Genomic DNA, 21,787 nt, shown 5'->3' on the forward strand with positions numbered 1-21,787 from the left:
AGATGTGCACCCCTGGCCCGGCCCTGGCCCAGGAGGCCCCTCCTGCCCCAGACACACCTCCCAGCCTTCGATGTGCGACTGCAGCTGCTCCAGGGCCTCCAGCTTCTCCATCTGCCGCTTGGTCTCATTGATGTTGGAGCAGACAGTCTTCATGGCCTGCAGGGCACTCTGGACCGCAGGGTGGTCAGGGTGCTTGCCAGGGGTCCTCTTGGCCAGCTCCTACGGCAGAGGTGAGGGCAGGAATGAGGGACCAAACACAGCCTCCAGGTCACCAGCCAAATCCCAGCTCTGCTCTGGACAAACAGTGCAATTTGGAGCTGGGGAACATCACTCACTCATTCATTCATTCATTCATTCTTTCAGTAAATGTGCCCCTGAGTGGCTCCTTCACAACAGGCAGTGTTCCAGGGTCTGGGGTTAAATCTGTTAATAAAACAGAGAAGTTCCTCATCTGGTGGATATTACATTCTAGTACAGGAGACATAGCAAAATAAAGAAAACTCAAGTCTATAACACAATGTCAGGCAGTGACAAACACTGTAAAGAAAAATCAGCATGAGGGGCTAGAAGATCTGGAAAAGGAAGTGCTCTTTCAAATAGGGAGGTTAGGGAAGGCGCCTCTGAGGAGGTTACATCTGAACAGAGATTCCGGATAAAGCAAGGGAGAGAGCCCTGACGAAATCTGGGGATAGCGTGCCTGGTAGAGGGAAGAGCAAATGCAGAGGGGCACAGTGGGAGCATATGAGGTCTGTAACAGGAACCGGGCAGGAGGCAGTGTGGCTGGAGGAGAGGAAGTGAGAGAGAGAAGGAGAAAATGAGAGACACAGAGAGAGAGAGAGACTGGTAGGTCAGGGAGGTGGCCAGAGACACTGCCCCTCCCCAGCCCCCAGTTTTCTCATCTGTAAAATGGGTATAAAAAACCACCTTGCCTTCACAGGGACATGTAAAGAGGCCAGTCAGGGCCTTAATCCACAAGCCAGCCCCACGCTCCCTCATTCTCATCTCACACCACAAGCACAGACCGGGACATTCTAAAGGTCAGGCCGGCCTCAATCAAAGGGTTTCATCCACGCAGTAAGTGTAATGAGAAAGGAACTGAGAAGGCAGAGACCAGCTGGGCTCCGGATATCAGGGGAGATTTTCAGACAGAATCACTCCCCCGACAGGCCCACGCAGGCAGAGGTAAGTTTCCTTAATCACTGGGCCCAGACATGCACAAATGTTCCAGTATCTCCCCATCTCTCTGCTGCCTCAAAAATCACATCTACGACACTCCAGTGGGCTGGTTCTCAGCACGGCCCCCCCAGGTTCCAGGGCTGCATCCGGCCCTAGGCAGCTGGGTGACCTTGGATCAGTTGCCCTGCACACCGAGCCCAAGGTTCATCACCCGACAACCAGTGATGACAGGGATGATGCTGAGGATGAGTGTAGGAAACAGTCAACACCTACAGGGCCTTTACTCTGTGCCTGTGACGCAGGTTGTTATTATCCCATTTAACAGATGAAGAGACAGAGGCTCGGTGGCATAGTTCACGGCCCCCAGGAAGTAAGAGGAGGAACCTGGACTTGAACCTGGCTGTCTGGTTCTGCTCATGGTCACCTTGAGAGGGAAATCAGACACCGCGGGAAAGGCAGCTCCGTGGTAAAGGACATCCTGTCTACGCTGGCCACCATCAGTCCTGCTGTCAGATGACAACGTACATTATCAGGGGCTGCGAGCAGGATCTGTCCCTCCAGGGGGTTGCTCTGGGCATGCCCTGTGGAACACCAGCTCCAAAAACAGCCCTCTTCGATCTACTTCACTTCTGCCCTGCCTGAATACCAGCAGCCTCTTGCCTGGACAGCAGATGGCAAGGGTCCTGAGGCCCAGATGTTCTGCAACATCAGGACCCTGTGGGTTTGCTGAGCACCTGCCAGGGACTGGCCAGCAGGGAGGCACGGGACGGGAGAGGAGGGGCACAGACAATGGCCCCAAGTGGTGAAAGCACTTGTGATAAATCAGAGAAGGGGAAGGACAGTGTGGCCAGAAAGTCTTCAAGGAAGAAGTGAGATGGAGGCCAGCAGGTCACTGAGGGTTGATTTCTTTGTACAAAGAGGACGTATTTCCACTGGTTCCCCATTCAACAAATACAGACTGAGCAACAGTCTGTGCCAGAGCCCTGAGGTCTGCACAGAGACCAAGATAGCCCTCAGGGAACTCACAACCAAGAGAGGGACAGCCCAAAAGTGGAGAATTACCACTAACGGTAATAATTCAGAGCTTGTATTGAGTGCTTAACGCTCTTATCAAGCTCCCTTCATCTTCACATCAACCCAAGAGGTAGTTCCTATTATTATCCTCATTTGAAAGATTTGAGAACTGAGGCACAGAGATGCTCAATATCACTAGTCATTACAGAAATGCAAAAAAAACCCACTATGAGATACCACTTCACATCCCCTAGAATGGCTGTAATCAAAAAGACAGACAATGACAGATGGTGGTAAAGACGTGGAGAAACTGGAATCCTCACACCTCACAGGTGGGATTATAAAATGCTGCAGCAGCTTTGGAAAACAGTTAGGCAATTCCCTAATGACACCTGGATCTAGCCATTCCTGAAACCATCTATCCATGTACTTTTCAGTTATGTCAGCACATTTTTTTTTCTTAAGCATGTTTGAACTACTTTTTCCATCCCCTGTATTTGAAAGAGTCCCTACTGCTTCACAATCCCAGAGAGACTGCAAGGATTTGGAATCCCAACAGTGTTCCAGTCAGTGCTAGACAAGCATAAAATATGGGTATCTTCAAAGTTAATGGGAGATTAAGCTGCACTAACAAAAGTCAAACATGCAAAAGGAGGGACGTGAGGAGGCTCCTGCTAATTCAGAACTTAACACAGTCTTTGTACGTTAGAACAGAGTCAGGTTTAAAAGAGACAGACCATGGTACTGAAAACCCTGGAATCCACATCCTAAGGTGAGGAGCAACACGAATTTACAGGGCTCGGCCCAGAAAAGAGTATTTCTGGAAAGAACCCAAAAGCTATTTGTTGAGTATTTTGGGAGGACCACCTGATTAAGAAGAAACCCACTGGATCTGTAAGACCTCAGAGGGCCCAAGTGGACCAGTGCAGGAGGCAACTGTTTGCTCAGGTTAACCCATTCTTATACCAATTGGAGCTTTCTCACAAGGTGGGCTGCTATATAAGAGAGTGAGTTTCCCATCACGAGAGGTATCAATAATAGACTCAGGCCCACATTTTTATCCTAATTCAAACAGCACATCAAAGCATGAAACTGGAAAGTCTTGTGGTCAAGGAAGTGGGTTTCAGAGAGAGAAAAATGTGGTTTGAGCCACACCTCCACCACCTCTCAGCTGTGTGACCTTGCATAGGTGACCTCCCCTCTCTGAGATCAAGTGTGCACATTTATGAAATGGGATCACCATCAGCCCCTAAGGTTGTTGCAAGGAGCAAATGGAAGGATGAAGTAAAAGTGCTGGTAATCAGTAAGGACACAAAATTTATCATCACCACCACTCCCACACTAACAATAGCTCCTGTATGTATTGTTATTTGTATGTAGTAATAATAACTGTAAAAGTTGTAGTCACAGTCATCATAATAGCTAGCATTTGAGTTCTGACTAAGTGTGCCATGAGCTCTTCTAAACTTAAATTTATTAAGTCATCAGATCATCCCAATGAGGCAGGTACTGTTTTTATCTTCACTCTACAGGTGAGGAAACTGAGGCACAGAGAGGCGAGGCCTCTTGCCTGAGGCCACAGAGCAGAGAGCGGAAGCTGGTGGATGCTTAACCACATCTATGAGCCTCTCCAGACACCGTGCCAGCAGAAATGAACGCCCCCAAAGGCAGGTTCTTAGAGCAAACACAAAATGTCTGAGCAGGGGCAGGCCCTGGGGATCCCTTAGAAAAATTGAAGGCAGAGAAGGGAGGGCACATGCCGGGGTCACCCAGCCAATCAGCAGTGGAAGCCCCTCCTGAGCCAGGCAGGGTGGGCTTTCCACAACATCCGCCTGCGAGCCCCGCGTGGTTTCACAGGCGGGGCCTGGGGTGAGGGCTTCCTAGAAGAGAGGATGTCAGGGCAGTGGAGCCACTGCTTCCGGGGGGTTCATCACCCACTCCCTCCCATCTCCCATCACGTCTACCAAAAGGGTGCCCGCTGATGCCGGTTCTCTGCGGCCCTGGCCTCAGGGTCTCAAACTCCAGGCCAAACGGGGCAATGAGGTAACATGGCTATAGCCAGCTCCCCGGGTCTGGCTCAGCCTTGCTCAAGGCCCAGAAAAAGACCGGAAGAAGAACACAGGGTCCAAAGGAGGAGGAAGAGAGGGGTGAGAAGGAGGGAGGCAGGGAGGAGATGGAGCCCGTCTTCCCCATCCTCTCTCCTGTCCTGGAGTCCAAGAGGGGCCGCTCCAGGTCAGCTCCCAGGGCGCATCCGCCAGCCTCCCATCTCCCAGCCACCGCTGCCGGCTCAAGGAGAGCATGGGACCCGGGCCGACCCCACGAGCCCTGGGTCTGGGACTTGCGGTGAGACAGTCGGGAAAGGCATGCCCTCTTCTCCCTCGGTGGCCAGGCTGGTCAGACGCAGGCCAGAGGCTGCAGGAGGCCAACGCTGCCACCCTGAAAAGGGAGCCTCCAGAGAACAGAACTGACACAGGAAAATGGAGCCAGGAGGTGGGAAGAGCCTGAGTCTCGACAGCCTCCTCTGAGCTCCTGGATGCAGCCCTACGAAGACAGGTCCATAAAACCACAGTGTGAAACACAGCTGGATTTGTCACAGAAGAAGTGACAATACCCACTGCTCACTGTGACTTGGGGTTGGTGGAGGCTCAAAGGAGACAGAGGGGCTGGAAAGCCATGCTGTCCTCTATACAAGAGACAAAGGCCACCTTGGGGGTGAGAATGTCACCCGTGGGGGCTGGATCACACGGAGCACACCCACTTTCTGAGGATACCTCGGCCAGCTCCAGAAGGGGCCAGTCCTGCACCCGACTGTGGCTCTGTCTGCAGACTCCTCCCAAGGTAGCGCCATCAAAGCTGAAGAAGCCAAGCTGTGAGCTCTCTATCAAGACTGGCCTGTATTTCAGTTCTGGAAATACAGAATTTCACCCTTGTGCCCCATCTCAGGTGACAGCAGGTTGCAAACGAAGAGGTGCTGACAAGACCCTCCACGACTTGAAGGAAAAAGAAAAAAACAAGGAACGAAAAACATCTGACAGTCCAAGAAAACTCAGAACCGAAAAGCTGCCCGGCACAGGAAAGAAAACCTCCATGCATGCCAATTAGATGAACTGTATTTCATGCCAACATAATTCTGATTTTATCGATTCCAGCCCCTGCAAGTTTGAAACCTGCAGCCCCTTGGATTAGGAATCAATGCGGGAAAGGAAATGGTCATTGGTCTTAAAAACTCCTTCCTTCTACTTGGAGAGGTAGTGGGGAGAGAGCGGGAAGAGGACTCAGGTCTGGGAGTTCATGATCTGGCTTTGACGAAGACATGCTACGTGGCCTGGGGCAAGTCGCCTCCCCTTTCTGAGCCTCAGTCTCCTGGCTGAGCATGTAGGGACTGATCAGAGCCCGGGTCACAATCTGGGTCCTGCAGGCCAAATGCTATTGCCAGGCTCTCTCAGCAAAGCAGAAGTTCTGGCCACCCTGGCTGCATTTCCACAGGGTAACAACAATTGGCTGACCTGAATGGTGGCCACCTCTTGGATGGGACATGTGCTCTACAGTCTGTGACAGTCCCCACCCCACCCAATCTACTCGCTCACTTCCTTCACCTGCCCTGCAGGCACCCGTGTTTGAGACCCTGGATTGGGGTCTGCTGACATTCAGTGGTGGGCCTCCAACATTCAGTGACTCTACATCCAGCTTCCAAAGGAGGTCCTAGCACAGCTCATCACAAAACTTTATATCCTGCACTCTCAAGTCCAGGCCCTACAGAAGAAATGGTAAAACTGGGAGGTGGTGGTAGTGGTGGTGGTGGGTAGCTTTAAATTTCAATTTAGTTGAATCAAAAAAAAAAAAAATGGAATAAAGAAAAAGAGTAAATAACTAAACCAAAATAACTAAAACTATCCAAAATTAAGCACGAAAGATGGAAAAAAGATACATTTAAAAACAAAAACAAAAAAAATTTTATAGAGCTGATAAAAATAAATTCAAATATATCTATAAACACAATAAATATAAGTGGACTAAACTCTCCTGTTCAAAGATAGAGGCTGATGGATCAGATTTTAAAACTGTAACCTTATACTGTTTATAAAAGAAGTACCCAAAATCTAAAGATACAGAATGGTTGACAGTAAAAGGATGAAGCAAGATATATCATGAAAACACTAATCAAAAGAAATCAATAGTAGTTTTGTTAATACTGGACAAAATACGTACTAAGCCTTTATAAGCACTTTATAGGTATTATTTCATTTAATCTTCAAAATGACCCATGATGAAGGCACTTTTTGACAGAGGAGCAAACTGAGGCACAGAGAGTTTAAGTCATTTCTCAAAGAGGCAACACTAATAAGACAAGGAGCTGGGATCAATAAAAATAAAAATCATTATATTATTAGAGTAGCTAACATTTACCAAGCAAGACTAACTACTGCATAATATGCAAAGTGTTCTCATGAGTTTTCTCAAACATTGTCTCATCTAATCTTTGCAGCAAGCCTGGGAGGCAACTTCAATGCCCATTTTACAGATAGGGTGATGGGGACACAGAGAGGTTCAGCAACTTGCTCTGGGTCACACAGCTAAGAAGAGATGGAGCTGGATTTCCGAACTCAGTATCTTAGCCATCACGCAGAGCATGGCAAAAGCAGAACGGGGGCAGGACACCCAGGAAGAGCGATCTGGGAAGGGCTCCTTGGAAGACCAGGAATCTGAGCTTGGCTTTGAGAGGAACAGGTGAGAGCAGGTCCCCTACCCTGAGGGAGCAGAACGTCCCGAAGCTATTGCTGCTCACCACGCGGGAAAGAGCCGGAATTGGGGCTGGTGCTGGGTGAGGTGCTGAAGCACCTGTGGGCAAGGTGTCAGTGCTCAGCCCAAGAGGCAAGACACAGGGTAGGCCCTGCGGTTGGGGGAGAACAAGGGCTGGCACAAAGGGGGTCACAGCAAAGAGACCTGTGACTTCCTGTGCCTTCTCAGCAAGAAAGTGACAATGCCAGATCCCCAGCAGATAAGGAACTCAATTCATAATGTCAGGGTCAGAGAGGAATTCCAAAGAGATGACCCAAGTAGCCAGAACAACAGAGAAAGAACCCCAGCAAATCAGTACAAAGGACAACTACCCACCAGAAAGTGGGTAAAGGATGTGAACAGTCAATTCTCACAAAATGCACCCACCTTCACTGCCACTTCCTGCCTAGACCACTCCCTGGCCCTCCGGTCTCCACCCTCACCACCCCCCAGTCCATTCTCCACACACAGCCTGAGGGATCCCATGAGAACTAAGTCAGGTCCTGTCCATCCTCTGCTCAAAGCCTTCCCGTGGCGCCCACCTCACCCAGAGCAGATAAAGACCCCACAAGGGCCCACAAGGCCCCACATAATCTGGGCCCATCACCCCTCTAACCTCACTCCCCTAGTCTCTCCATTACATGCTCCCCTCCAGTCACACTGGCCTCCTCACTGTTCCTCAGACACACTCCTGCCTCAGGGCCTTTGCACTGGCTGCTCCCTCTGTTTGGAAGACTCTCTCCCCAGGTCCCTGTATGGCCCCTTCCTCACCTCTTGGAGGTCTTTGTACAAATGTCACTTTCTCTGTCCATCACTCCGGGACCTTACTAACTCTCACAGCCTGATATATATATACATATATATTTTTTCCCCATAGCAGCCATTTCATCTGAACAAGTATATACACTTCCTCTTCATTCACTTATTGTCTGTCCCTCCCCCACCAGTAGCATGTCAGAACAAAGAGAAAGGGGTTGAGCAGTTTTTATTCACTTTGTACCTTGTACAATTCTTGATACACAATAGTTGCTCAATCAACAGCTGGTGAATGAATGAACAGCTCCCAAAACCTGCAGCACCAAGGTGGCTCTTCTGGAGGTAACCAGGAAGACTGAAAGGGGTCTGCTAAGAAAGGACTATTCTCACTGTATGAGGCACTGTGCTGTCCTCTCCCCCGCCACCACCACCTTGTGAAGTTTTCTCCTGCGCCACCTAAAATCCTTTGGAGGCCTACGAATGTTACACGTCCCACGCTCTGGGAAACACCCGCTCCCCAGTCATCCCCCTGCATCAAGAGCTGATGCCAACACCTCCTTAGGGATGGACCATGGTCCATCCCCAGGGGCACCACACTCCTGATGGCCATGGAGACAGAGGCAACAATCGAATGGCAAGATCCTCATGCTGTGTGTGGGTGACAGCTACATCACCCACATACAGAGGTATGGGAGATGCAGGAGACACTGAAGATGGTGCAGAGCCCTGAGGCTATACCCTAAGCAGACATTCTGCAAAAAGCATCCTTGACACTACATCCCGCTGCAGCAGTTGTCCCAGAAGATGGCTCCCAGGATGCGTGCTGCTTAGGCCCAGAATGTTTGATCAAGTCATTTACGGAGATGAGGATGAGAGGGTAGGTGGGAGGGGAAACAGGTCTGGAGGAAGGCAAGGGCCAAGCACTCAGTTTGTGACATGTTAAGTAGGAGGTGCCCGTGAGACATCCAGCTGGAGAGGCTGAGTGGGCAGGAGAACAAGCCCAGGTTTCGGTGACAGGTCCAGGCTGGACGTCATTGGACAGAGATGGGGCCTACAGCCACAAGAGTGTCCACACAGAAACTCCTACATGGATGTTCAAAGCAGCATTATTCACAATCGCCAGGAAGTGGAAACAACCCAAGGGTCCATCAACTGATGAATGGATGAAACGTGGCCTACCCACACAATGGAGCGTGATTCAGCCACAAAAAGGAGTAAGGCTGTGACATACGCTACAACGTGGATGAACCTTGAAAACACTCTGCTAAGTGAAAGAAGCCAGACACAAAAAGCTCCATATCCCATGATTCCACTTCTGTGAAATGTCCAGAGTAGGCAATTCACAGAGACAGAAAGTAGATGGGGGCTTGCCAGGGGCAGGGGGGGCGGAAAGGAAGTGGCTGTTCGTGGATCCAGAGTTTCTTCTGGGGGTGATGAAAATGTTCTAAACTTATCGTGGTGATGGTTGCACAACTGTTGAACATATTTTTAAAAACAAGCCCACTGAGTGGATGAAGCCACCGCAGGTGCAAGTCTATACAGAGAAAAGGCCCATGGACCACGGACCACGGTCTCGGCCCCACTGGCGCCTGGGGGACGAGAAAGTGAGGAACCAGCAAAGGAAACTGAGAGGAAGGGGCCACAGAGGCAGAGACAAAGGGACCAGGGGACTGGAGCAGCAGCTGCCCCCTTTAGACAGATGTGCACCTCTGGCTTGGCCCCACCTGCCTCAACCCGCTCTCGTTACATACCAGGCCTTCACGGGGCCAGTCCAAGACTGGAAGCTCCGAGGGGCAGGCACTGGGTCTGGCCTGCCCATGACCATGGTCCTGAGCTGTGCCAGCAGCCAGTGTGCAGTAAGCCCGCCAGTAAGATCTGCACCAGGAAACGACTGAAACACCGGTGACAGTGCATCTCCCCTCTGGCACCTGCCATCTGAGCACCAGGGGCATCACCCAAAACCTGAATCATTTTCCTGGAAATGCTGATGGAAAACTCAACAAAGCCTGGAAATGCCAACTGTCTATCCCGGGCCTGGGCTGAAGGCTGAAATAGAATGTTCCAGCTATTCTTAGGCAACATTCAAATTCAAGTTCAGCTTTTTGGGGCTGTTCCCAAAGAGGCTTTCATTCTTGCCTCTTCCCCCTTCCCACCCAGGCTCCTCGACCCTGTTCGCCTACTCAATTCAAAGTTCAGCTCAAACAAGGGGGCTCAGAAGGCCACGGGGACATCTGCAAGGGCGTCAGAATTGGAAGGGGCGGGGATGGGGTAGGACTGAGGGTTCGGACTCAATTGCCCCGAGCTCATGGGATCAAATCTTTTAAAATCCACTGGAAAATGTGACAGAAAGGAGGAACTCAGGAAGGGTATGAAGAGTTCCCCTCAACCCCAGCTGTTTTCTGATGCAAACGTTCCAGCTGTGGGTGCCAAAAGCCAGGACACTCTGAGCAATTCTGTCAGGCGGGAGCATGGCATGTCCCCACTGGAATCTCAGGCCCTGCTGGCTGGTCCCCCAGTGCTCTCTGAGCCCCAGATAAACACAGCTGGAGACCGAGGAAACAGGGTGTGTAAACATCCATTTGGTCTGGAGGGAAACACACAGCCCCGCTTCCTCACTGCTTCCTGTGGGCAGTTACTCCTCCACGGACTGCCGGCCGGCTCTGTCCCTCTCTCTGTTCTCCTGGGAACAGAGCCCAGGACTCCCACCAGACCAGACTGTGGCCCCTGGGGCTGAGCAGCCCTCCGAAACGCCTGGACTTCATATTGAAAGCTTAGAATCCACCAGGACACACAGGTCCAGCCCCAGTGGTTGTTAAAATAATTTATAGAAACTGCCACCCAAGTGGCCACTGGGATCCCAGAGTTTCCCAAGATCCAGAAACCAAGGCGTTTATACCTAGGGATCCTGGCTGGGTTCAGGGGGTACAGCTGGTGGTTCTTCTAATGGGTCAGATATTCAAGGTTTTGAAACCCAGAAAAGAAGGAACGGACCAGACACCAAGACACAAAACACAAGGCCACCAACTTTCCCAGACCCCCACCTAGGGAACTGAGAAGGTCAGCATTCTCGACACCAAGCACTTTAGCAGCTTAATTCTCCAAAGTGTTTCTCAATAGGCAGTACAGCCTGACGGCTAGGGGGCGGAACTCTAGAGTCAGACTCCCCAGGTTCGAATCATGACTCCTCCTGCTTACCTAACACGTGGCCTTAAACGGGCCACTTCCTTTCTCTGTGCCTCAGTTGCCGCATCTCTAAAATGGGACCGATCACAATGCCTACCTCAAGTTGTTCTAAGCATTAAGTAAACAAATATTTCATCATCATATCAACCCTGTCAGTACTATTAATATAAACACTGTATTGCAGATGGGAAACTGAGGCACAGGGAAGTGACTTTCCCAAGGTCACACAGCTAGTAAAGGACAGAGATAGAATTCAAATCCACACAGCCTGTGGCCGCAAAGCCTGGCTCTCATCCAGGAATCAGCAAATTTTTTTTCTGTGAACAGTCAGATTGTAAATATTTTAGGCTTTGCTAGCCACATCCCGTCTCTGTCACACATTCTTCTTTGTTTTGGGGGCTTTTTTAACAACTCTTTAAAAAATGTAAATACCATTCTTAGCTCATGGATTGTACAAAAACAGCCCATCGGCTGGATCTGGCTCACAGGCCACAGTTTTGCCAACCTCTGCCCTAAGTCACTACAGAATACCACCTCTTAAATGCTGAACTGATTCAAGTTTGGAAAACATGCTGAATAAATCAAATAACGCACGTCTGCAGGTCCAATGCAGTCCACAGGTTATCAATTCACAAGTTCTATCGGGAGCTGCCTCAGCCCCAAGGTGAGAGCTGAGTTACCTCCTGCATTTCCAGCGCCTGTTTGGGGATCAAAGCAGCTGCAGGAACAACTGTAGACAGTTCTCTGAGATCCCTGGGAGGGATAAACAGCAGCAGGCCAGAGGAGGCGCAGGGAGAGCTGGCTCCCACCGCCCATGGCTATGCATACTAAAGGCCTGTGTTCAAAGACAGAGCTGATGACTCCAAAAAGGGTCCAGGCCAGCTCAGAGGCTCAAGGGTCACCCACCATCTCCAGCAGAAAGTCAAGTTCAGGAATCCCTAGTACTCCTCCCCTCCTCTCTCCTTTCCAGTTCATGGAGCAAAGAGGCATGTCGCCCCAGTGAGCAGGTGCATGAATGAGGCACCACCAGCCAAATTAATCCACCAGCAGGGACCTCAGGGAACAGCTGTCAGACGTAAGGCCTCCAGGATGGAGCCAGGACAGACGCAGGCCAACAGGCACAGGCCAACAGGCGCCATCTCCAAGGGCTGAAAACCCTGGGCTGAGAGAGCGGTGGATGGTGACGGAGCCATCCACCCAGCCGGGAATCTGCCCAGGAGCCAGCTCTGAAGCTGAAGCTGAGAATCAAGACTTCCTGTGTCCCCACAAAAGCAGCACATCTTCCCCTGGTCCACCTTGCCCACCCAGCATCTGCCCCACCCTCCACAAACAGCCCAGATTTTGATGAGGGGGTCCCTCTCCCACATCACTGGACTTTTGGCCCATGGGATCCAGTGATTGGTTCAAAGCTGGAATACATGACACAAGTCTGTGCCAATCTGAGCTTGCGTGTTCAGGGTGATCGGTTTAGGAGTGGAGCACCTGACTGTGGTCTCAGCCAATCAGGACCCCACACTGCTTTGCTCACTGTCATTGGACCATATCTCAGCCAATCAGAGGACAACACTACCCAGCTCATAGTGATTCGGTTAGGGGTATAGCCCAAGTCCAAGCACATGAGAGGAGACTAAACAGCAGAAACAAAGGCTTCCTGCAAAGGCTTCAAGTTAAAGCACATGACTCAGGCCCAAACCATTCCTAATGTAACATCCTCCTGGCCACAGATGGCCAAAGCCTGGGTGACTCTCAGAACTTTTGTCAGAGCTACTGGAAGAGAGGCTCACTCTTCCCCACTGTCTCTGAACTTGAGAGGGTGCAGGGCCACAGTAACTACATCCGTCTGCTACCATGCTGATAGCAGATAGTAAAGCTGGGCAGAGAGAAAGAGGCAGGGTCCTGGTTTGGAGGCAGCCCAGCTTCTCAGCAGACTTCTCAGCTACTTGAACGAACAAGTTTTATTTTTTATTTTTTGATTAAGCCAGGCAGAGCTGAGTTTCACGTCACTTCAAAATCGGGGAGAGGAATTGGCGAACGTCTCACCTTGAGGAGGAGCGGGTACTTGCAGATCCTCTGAATAGGAGACAGCAGGTAGCCCTCCAGAGGGATGTCCGTGGTCTTCCGGCCTCCCAGAAGCATGCAGCTCTGCAAACAGACAGGAGACTCTCATTAGGACTCAACAAGGGTGACAAAGAAATTTGGCCACCCTCAAATACTCATGGGAAGCACTCTCAAAACACAGCTACAGATGAAAATTGGAAGCAATTTAGCAAAACCTAGGAGAGGTAAAAATGTGTATATTCCACAACCAAAGCCTATACACGAAGCCTAGATCAGGGGTCGGCAAACTATGGCCCCTGGGCCAAATCCTGCCTCCTCCCTCTTCTGGCAAACAGCCACAACCGTTTGTCTCATGCTGCCTGTGGCTGCCTCTGAGCTAACTGCATAGTTGCTACAGAGACCCTGTAGTGGCAAAACTGAAATGATTTACTATCTGGCCTGCCAACCCCTGGTCTACAGAAACTCACATAGACGTGCACACCAGGACATGAGAACATGGACACTCAAAACTGCCATGTTTGAAAGAGCAAAAAAAAAAAAAAAAATGGGAAGCAACCTAAATATCCATCAGCTGGAGACTGACAAAATACATGTGCAGCAGATTTACACAATCGTACAACCACGCAGTGGGGAAAACGGGAGAACCGAAGCTCGGTACAGCAATGTGGAGGCACCTCAGAAACATGTTCTTGGGCTAAAGAGGAAAACAAAAGGATATGTACCATACGAATCCATTTATACAAAGCTTTCAAAGACGTGAAAAACAAAACGAGGCATTGTTTACGGAGAATCTATCAGTACTAAAGTAGAAAGTCTTGCATGGGAAAGAAATGTACCAAATTACACATGTGTGCTCTCCCACCACACCCGTCACAGTCCCGAGGCGCCAGGGCTCTCCATCTGCCCAGTGTACATATGAATGAATGAATGAATGAATGAACAAAATGCCAGCACACCCAGCAATGAAGGAGTCTCAGCCTTCCTCAACACCATGGTAGCAGACTGGAAATGAAACAGGACTCTTGGAAAGGGATGCTCATCCTGTCCTTCATTCATTCATTCATTCACTCTACAAGTTCACACTGTTGCTTACTATGTGCTGGGCACTGTTCCAAGCCCTGGGGAACTGCCCAACAAAGCAGACAAATTCCCTGCCTCCAGTCAAGGTAAAATGAGATCAGAGAACTTTTACCGTGTGCTTACCACGCCTAAGGCACAGTGCCTCGTGCTTCACCTGTGGGTAAAATTCATCCTCACAGCCCTGGAATAAGCACGGATTGTCATCTCCCTATTCCAGATGGTCAAGCTGGCACTCAGAGCCAGAAGCACTGGCCCAAGTCTCTCAGGGATCTTCACAGATCCTGTCCTTGGAGCAGCAGAGTCCCAGGGACCCCGGATCCCTGCTCTGGCAGGAGCTGCATGGCTCCCAGCCCCACGTCTACCCCTGGCACAGATGGGGGATCGGGGCTGTGGCAGCTGGGAGATGCCAGGCCCCACACTGCTCACACTCAGGCCTTTGTGCTCCGAGCCAGCGCTCCCCACGAGCTGCACTGGCGATGTCAGCTCCGGGCAGAGAGAGGGGAGCCTGGGAGTGAGGAGTGCTTTCCAGACGCCCCGAGGGCTTGGCGGGAGAGAGGCCTGTCTCTTTGTCCAGGATCAAGAACTTTTCACAGGACTGTCACAGCCAACAACTCTACTTCACCCTAAACTGTTGTTTCACTTTATTTTCATTAAATAAAAAAAAAAAACAGCAAGCACACACAGAGCTATTCACCATTTGAATAAGATTACACTCCAGGCACTATGGGAAGACATTCTGAGAATTCTCTTTAAACCATTCTAATTCACAGAACTGATTCAGGTGCATTGTAATCCGCATCATCTTCCCAACCTCCTAACAGCAGCCACACCCGCAGGTCCTAGATTCTTCTGTCCATCCACGCTCACCCCCCCTCCCCCCGCAGACCTCCTCCAGACCCATCCCTTTAACCCGTTGATCAACTTTTATGCAGAACGCTCAGCTTTGTATCTCCAGCCTGGCCCCTCCCTTCCCTAAACCCCAGACTCAAATCTCTGATTCTAGGCCCTCAGCCCCACCTGGATATCTAACAGGCATCTTAAACCTCACACATCCAAAATGGAATTTTTAAATTTACCTCCCATACTTGCTCCAGCCCCAGCCTTCACCATTTCAGGAAATTAGGCCTCCATTCTTCCAGTTTGGGGGGTCCCAAACCCTGGCGTCATCTTTGATTCCTCTCGTTCATTTACACCCCAAAGCCAACCTCACAGCAAATCGTGTTAGCTCGACAATCGAACTGGACGGGAATCTAAACACCTCCCACCACTGCCGCCCTGTCCTCACCACCATCATCTCCTGCCTGGACTGTTGCAGCCGCCCTATGGTGGACTAAATAGTGTCCCCTCAAATGCCATGCCCACACCGAATCTCAGAATGTGACCTTATTTGGAAATAGGGTCTTTACAGGTGTAATTAGTTAAATTAAGATGAGACCATCCTGAATTGGGGTACCTGAAACAACTGGCTCCATGCCCTTCTAAGAAGAGGAAAGGCAGAGAAGGCAGTCATGTGAAGAGGGAGGCAGAGACTGGAATTACAACTCCACAAGACAAGGAACCCCGGAGGCCACCTGACGCCGGAAGAGGAAAGGCAGGATCCTCCCCCCCCCCAGAGCCTTCGGAGGATCAGAGCCCTGCCGACACCTTGATTTCAGACTTCTGGCTGCCAGAACTGAGAGAGACTCAATTGTGTTTTAAGCCGCCCAGTTTCTGATCACTGTTACGCCAGCCCTCGGGAACTCACACGAGCCCCCATCCTGGTCTCTGGGCTTTTTCCCTCACCCGGCCAAGGGAAGCCTTTCAAAATACAAATTAATTCACATCATTCCTCTGCTCAAAACTATCCAGTGGCTGCCCATCCCACTCAGACTAAAACTGAATTTCTATTGAAAGTACTGCCACCTGCTCCAACATGGACGAATCTTACAGACAGTATGTTGAGCAAGAGAAGCCAGACACAAGATCTTCCTTGTGTGATTCCATCCGTGAAAAATTCTAGAACCCGCAAAATTAACCTTCATCAGAGAAATTGGCAGAGCCTCGGTTACCTGTGGCTGCACAGAAGGACATGACTGGGAAAGGGCATGAGGGAAACTTCTGCAGTGATGGAAATGTTCTAAACCTCCATCCCGGGGGTGGTTCAGTGAGTGTATGCACATACGAACATTCATTATGCAGGGAGCACATTCACTGCGTGCACACTACACTGCAATAAAAAAGCCTTTTAAAAATCTCAGATTCTTTCCACTGTCTAATTGCTCCTTCATTATCTGGCCTCTTTCAATCTTTCCAACCTCATGTCCTTCTACTTTGCCTCTCACACTCTCCACTCCAGCCACCCTGGCCTTCTTGCTATTCCAGGGCCTTTGCACTTGCAGTTCCTCTACCAGGAATGCTTTCCCTCCAGATACTCCTTGCCTGTACTCTCATAGCTTTATCCAGGTCTCTGCCTAAATGTCACTCAAGACATAGTTTTCCCAAAGAGCAATCTAAAGTAGCAGCCACCACACTAACTTCTTCAAGCCTGCCATCCTTAACTTACTTTATTTCCTGCAGAGAACTTAATTCCACATGACATATTAGGTAAGTCATCCCCTACTAGAATGGCCATTCCATGAGAACAGGGACTTTTCTTGCCTTGGTCGCTGTTCTATCCCCAGTACTTAGAATGATCCCTATCACACGGCAGGTGCACAAGAGGAAGCTGTTGAATGAATAAATGAATCAATTATCCCCATTTTACAGATAAGAAACTGAGGCAGAGGAAGATGAAATCCCCACCTCATCTCTCAGCTAGTGTACAATAGATCATGAATGGAAAGCCAGATTGTGTCTGCTCCCAGTGCCTTAACATCCCATAATAGACTCGAGACAGCTCTTCTGCAGGTGGCCAGAAGCTGGGAGATGCCAGCAAGGAGGGAGACAGATGGTGTGTGTGCTGGCGCCCCACACATCCTCCCCTGCCCAATCCAGCCCAGCCCAGCTGCCACCAGGAAAAAGGCAGTTTGACCAACCAGGAAGGCTGCAGGCGAAAGAGGAAGGAAAAAAAGAAAAAGTGAGGCCTGTCCTTCCCACACTCCTGCAAACACCTTCCTGGCATCTTCCTGCTTCCCGAGACACAGCTGAGCCCAGAAGGTGGGAAGAGCCTGGGCAGCAGGACCACTGCAGAGCGGAGCTGCCTCCGAGTCCCAGGCCAAGCACAGAAATGTGGCCCTGTGTATGGTCTTGCACTGCCTGACCTCATCTTTGCTTTCTGCCCAGACTCTTATGAATGTAAGTGAAAAACTAGAAATGTAAAGATGCAATGAAAAGCATCAGTCTCAAACGCTTAAGACGCTTGAGACAAAAGTGGAAATCAGTTGGCCAGTCTGCCCTGCCTCAGATGCTCACTGGAACTGGGCCAAGCAACAGGAACTCACTAGTGAAGGAAGCAAACATTTTGAATCAAAATCCTGGAAATATTTTGCTGGAGACTGTGCATTAGAGAGAATGCAATTAAGAATTGTACTATATAGTTGAGCTCTCTGGGCACATGGTTAAGACTCCTTACGCCATGTCAGTTACCTGTTCTACCTTCGACTGCTGAATTCTGTAGGTGCTGCTTGGAAATAAAACATTATAGGAGGGGAGACGGGTGGTCTGTGACTGAATGAGCATGGAATTTCAAGGCAAAAGACCAAGATGTGAACCCAAGAGAAGCTCAATCAGTTTTCAAGTATATACTCTTAGAAAGTCACTTAATATTTTGGAGTCATCAGAACCAAAGGCCATGAGGTGTCCTCTAATGTATTCTTCTTCCACAGCAACAGAATTTTCATCTAGACACAGGGCTGCCCAGAATAAAGCCTACATTTCCCAGCCTCCCTTGCAGCTAGGTGTGGCCATGTGACTAAGTTCTGGCCTCGGGATGTGAGCAGAAGATATGTGTGCAGCCTCCTATTGTGCCCTTAAGAGGAGAAGAGGGGCAGGTCCTCCTTCCCACCTTCCCTGCATCCCACTTCATGGAATGTGGAAATGGTGAGAAGTCATCTTAGACCATGAGGGCACCAGTGCCTGACACTGGAGGCCCCATGCCAGCCCAGGACTGTCTACATCCAGCTTGTTAACATGGGAGAGAAGTAAACGTCTACCCTGTTCAAACCACTGTTATTTGGGATGTCTGTAAGGCAGACAAATACACGTTTCAACACATACACAACAGACAGCCGCTGGTAAAGCTCAAAGGAGATGACAGATGAGAACCTATTTTACACACAAGAACTGTGCAACTGCAGGGAAGGCCATCGTGGATGTCTAAGGTTTTGCCTGACCAACATTCATGCCAACTTACTTCCACCGGTGCACTTACAACCCAACTGTCCTTTAGGGATCCACCCCACCCTTAGGGCCAGTAGTATGAGTGGAGTCGACCCCACCCTCCAGCTCCAGAAGTGACCAATCAGAGAACCAGCCAATCCTTCTGTTTACAGCAATTGGTTCAGGGATACAGAATTGAGCCAAGCTGAGCCAATGAGCATGGGATCCAGGATTTTTGCTGTTGCTATGAGAAAAGAGGAGCTCTCTTTATCCTAGAGTTGCTTGGGTGTGAGATGTATAAGCATGGAGCCACTGGAGGCTACGCTGCCACCATGTGGGGACAGCCTAACTGGGAAAGGGGCCAAGACAAGAAAAGTAGAGCCAAGAGACACATTCCTGATGACATCATTGGATCACCCAGATTCTGCTGTACCTGAAGCTCTCTCAGGGCTTAAACTGTCCAGGAAAGTGAACCAGTAAATCTTTTTTTTCCCCCTTAAGCCAATTTTAACTTGATTTTTTTTCACTTATAATTAAATAATCCTAATAATACAATTATTAGTATTGTTACCAGTCTTCCCAGGATTATTACTTTAGATCAAGAACTGGCAAACTTGGCCCTAGGGTCAATCCAATCTTGCCTGCCTGTTTGTATAAGTAAAGTTTTATTGCAACACAGCCACCATGCTCATTCCTTTTATTTACGGCTGCTTTCATGCTACAGCAGCAGAGCTGAGCTGCTGAGTCATCATGACAGGGGCTGTATGACGCACGAAGGCAAAAAATATTCACTACCTGGCCCTTTACAGAAAGTGTCTGCGATCCCTGCTTTACAGACACTGCCCTGGCTGAGGAAGGGTCAGGCAGAGGGGTCTGAGGAAGGGAGCGGGAGGGGGGGCAGCTAACTTACCAGAAGGAAAGCACGCACGGTGGGGATCTTGTTCAGCTCCACCAGCAGCCGCAGGGCCTTCTCATGGTTGCTGCAGTATTCCTCATACACACAGAACTTGTCCTTCTGCAAGACAAGGACAGAGCCTGTGGGACACGGGGCACTGCAGGAAGGCGGTCACTCTGGGATGTGTGGAGGCTGGGCCAGCAGGCCTAGGAGGAAAGGATGGCCCCCCGACCCGAGAGACACACAGCAGGGAGGACTTCAGCTGAAGTGGCTGCCACTCCCTACAGGGCTCTCAGCCTCCATCCACTCTTGCCCCAGGCCTGCACCCAGAAACCGAGAAACCTCCCAGGAAGCAGCATGGCCCAGGGTCAAGTGCACAGACTCAAGCCTGGGCTTGAACCCTCGCTATGCATTTCCAGCTGTGAACTTGGGCGAGTTACCAGACCTCTCTGCACTTTGGTTTCCTCATCCGTTAAGGTGAAATTAATTACAGACCCTAACTCGTGGGGCTGTTATGGACATTAAGTGAGTTAATATAAGAGGTTTCAGCATGAAGCAAGCGCTCAGTAAATGTCTATCATTAAGATCAAAACACAAGCCAGACTGTGCCTCACCACTGCTTACCCCCTCCAGTGTTATTCTATTACACCAGGTAGGGAACCTGGCCCTTCATCATGACCTTCAAGGCCCAGATAATGCGACCCTGCCTTTCTCCGACCTCATCTCACTAGCCTTCTTTCTGCTCCCTAAACTTCTGCCAAGCCTGTTCCTAACTCAGGGCCTTTGCACCTTTCACCTGGAACACCGTTGCCCAAAGCCTGGCTACTCTCCACCATTCAGGTCCCAACTCAAATGCCACCTACTCAAATGACACCTGGACTATCCCAGGAAAAGTTGTCACCCAGGTGTTCTCTACCACCCTCCCCACCCAACCCCGTCTTCATTTTCTTCATAGCACTCATAATCTGGAATTATCCAGACTGTTTGTTCATCATCTGTCTTTTCCCATCTGGCAGTTAGCTCCCTGAAGGCACTGACCACATCCATCTTGTCCACTGAAGGATCCCCAGATCCTGGCACAATGCCTGGCACACACTAGGCCCTCAATGAATATTTACTAAATGAAATCTACACGCCTACTATGTGCAGTGCCCTGCATATATGAACCAGGGAAGTCTAAATAAGATTCAGGAATTGGGGGGGGGAGATCTCTGATCACTGCCACGGGGGAGAGCTCTGAGCCCAAAGCTGGACTCTTGCCAGCCCAGAGATCACCTAGGGGTCACCGGGTCTGCAACCATCAGTCAGGGTTTCCTGGACTGGAAGGAACAGAAGCCTTCTTAGCAGGAAGCTCTCCATGGAGCATTCTCAGTTCCCAAAGGTGCACAGAATACCTCCTCCCAACCTGCCAAACCCCAAACAAGGATGTCCTGGGGAAGGCCACAGGACAGGAAGGGCTGAAGGGCCTTGACCTTGGGTTGGGGAGTGGCCAGGAGACCCCAAGAAGTTAAGGAAGGAAGAGGTGGGTCCGCAAAGTAAGCAGCTCGTCTTGTTTCTAAACAAATCCCCAGTCATCCTGCCGATGGGTGGCTGCAGGAAAGAGGAAACAGACGAGGAGAGAGAATGGGTTTCAGAATCAGTAAGCCACCCCGATCCGCCCCGGCTCCCTCCAGGGGCTCCGCGTGCACCAACTGAGCAGATGCCCTGAGCGGCCAAGTGCCCGCAGCTCCAAGAGGAGAGAGCAGAAGGCCCCTCGGTCACCATCAGCATCAGCCTTGTAAGTGCCAGTGCAGGTTCCACAGGCAAACCACCCAGGTTCATGGCCCGACTCCCCAGGTCACCAGCTCTGTGACCTTGGGCAAGGCATGTGAGGTTTCAGAGCCACTGCGTTCTTGTCTATAAATTATAGACAATAATGATCTCCTCATAAGGCTGCTGTGAGGGTTACTGGGTGAATCCATAGTAAATGTTTAAAACAGCGCATGGTAAGGGCTCATTAACTCCTAGCTAGTATTATTACTACTGTTACTAATGTTGCCATTATTAACATCATAATTATTTCAGCAAATTCCTTATCCCATTGGCGAATCATCTATGACAGGATGGGGCAGTGGACGGGCAGGTTTTGATGGCAATAAAAGAGACAGGCAGAGTCAGGAGGAAGGGAGCTGAGTGGACTCATAGGTCTGGGGAAGGCACCAAGCGGATTCTGAGAAAGATGGTGGCTCTCGCCCCGCTCCCCGGTATGCCCGACTCCTCATTCGTGCACTGTCCCTCTCCCCCAGCCACCCCCGGACTGTGAGCTCCACAGAGACAGTCTGAACCTGCTGGGGTCATGGCTGTGGCACCGGTGGGGACTGAAGTCCCAGAGAGCAGGCCTCATGACTATTTGGCGGATGGCATGAAAGAGCAGAGGGAGGAAGTGAGAAGTGCCCGGGGCCCTCACGCCAGCCCCACACTTCTTCCAGATGGCCCGGTCCACCACAGCGCAGCCTCGACTCTTCATTGGCCCACTGAGCCCACTCTCCACTCCCAGGCACCACAGGTGAG

At 50.4% G+C, this 21,787-nt stretch overlaps 1 protein-coding gene across 1 annotated transcript in view; it reads right to left on the minus strand.

Annotated features, from left to right (window-relative positions):
- Window positions 1-21,787, minus strand: part of PREX1 (phosphatidylinositol-3,4,5-trisphosphate dependent Rac exchange factor 1) — a 175,674-nt gene that overhangs the window by 75,729 nt on the left and 78,158 nt on the right. Inside the window, exons 4-6 of the mRNA XM_074347397.1 lie at window positions 19,253-19,357; window positions 12,949-13,050; window positions 58-219 (exon numbers count right to left, since the gene is read on the minus strand). Coding sequence (XP_074203498.1) covers window positions 58-219; window positions 12,949-13,050; window positions 19,253-19,357 — 369 coding nt within the window. The remainder of the gene's footprint in view (window positions 1-57; window positions 220-12,948; window positions 13,051-19,252; window positions 19,358-21,787) is intronic.

Source organism: Camelus bactrianus, chromosome 19, assembly GCF_048773025.1.
Source record: "Camelus bactrianus isolate YW-2024 breed Bactrian camel chromosome 19, ASM4877302v1, whole genome shotgun sequence".
NCBI classification, from domain to species: Eukaryota; Metazoa; Chordata; class Mammalia; order Artiodactyla; family Camelidae; genus Camelus; species Camelus bactrianus.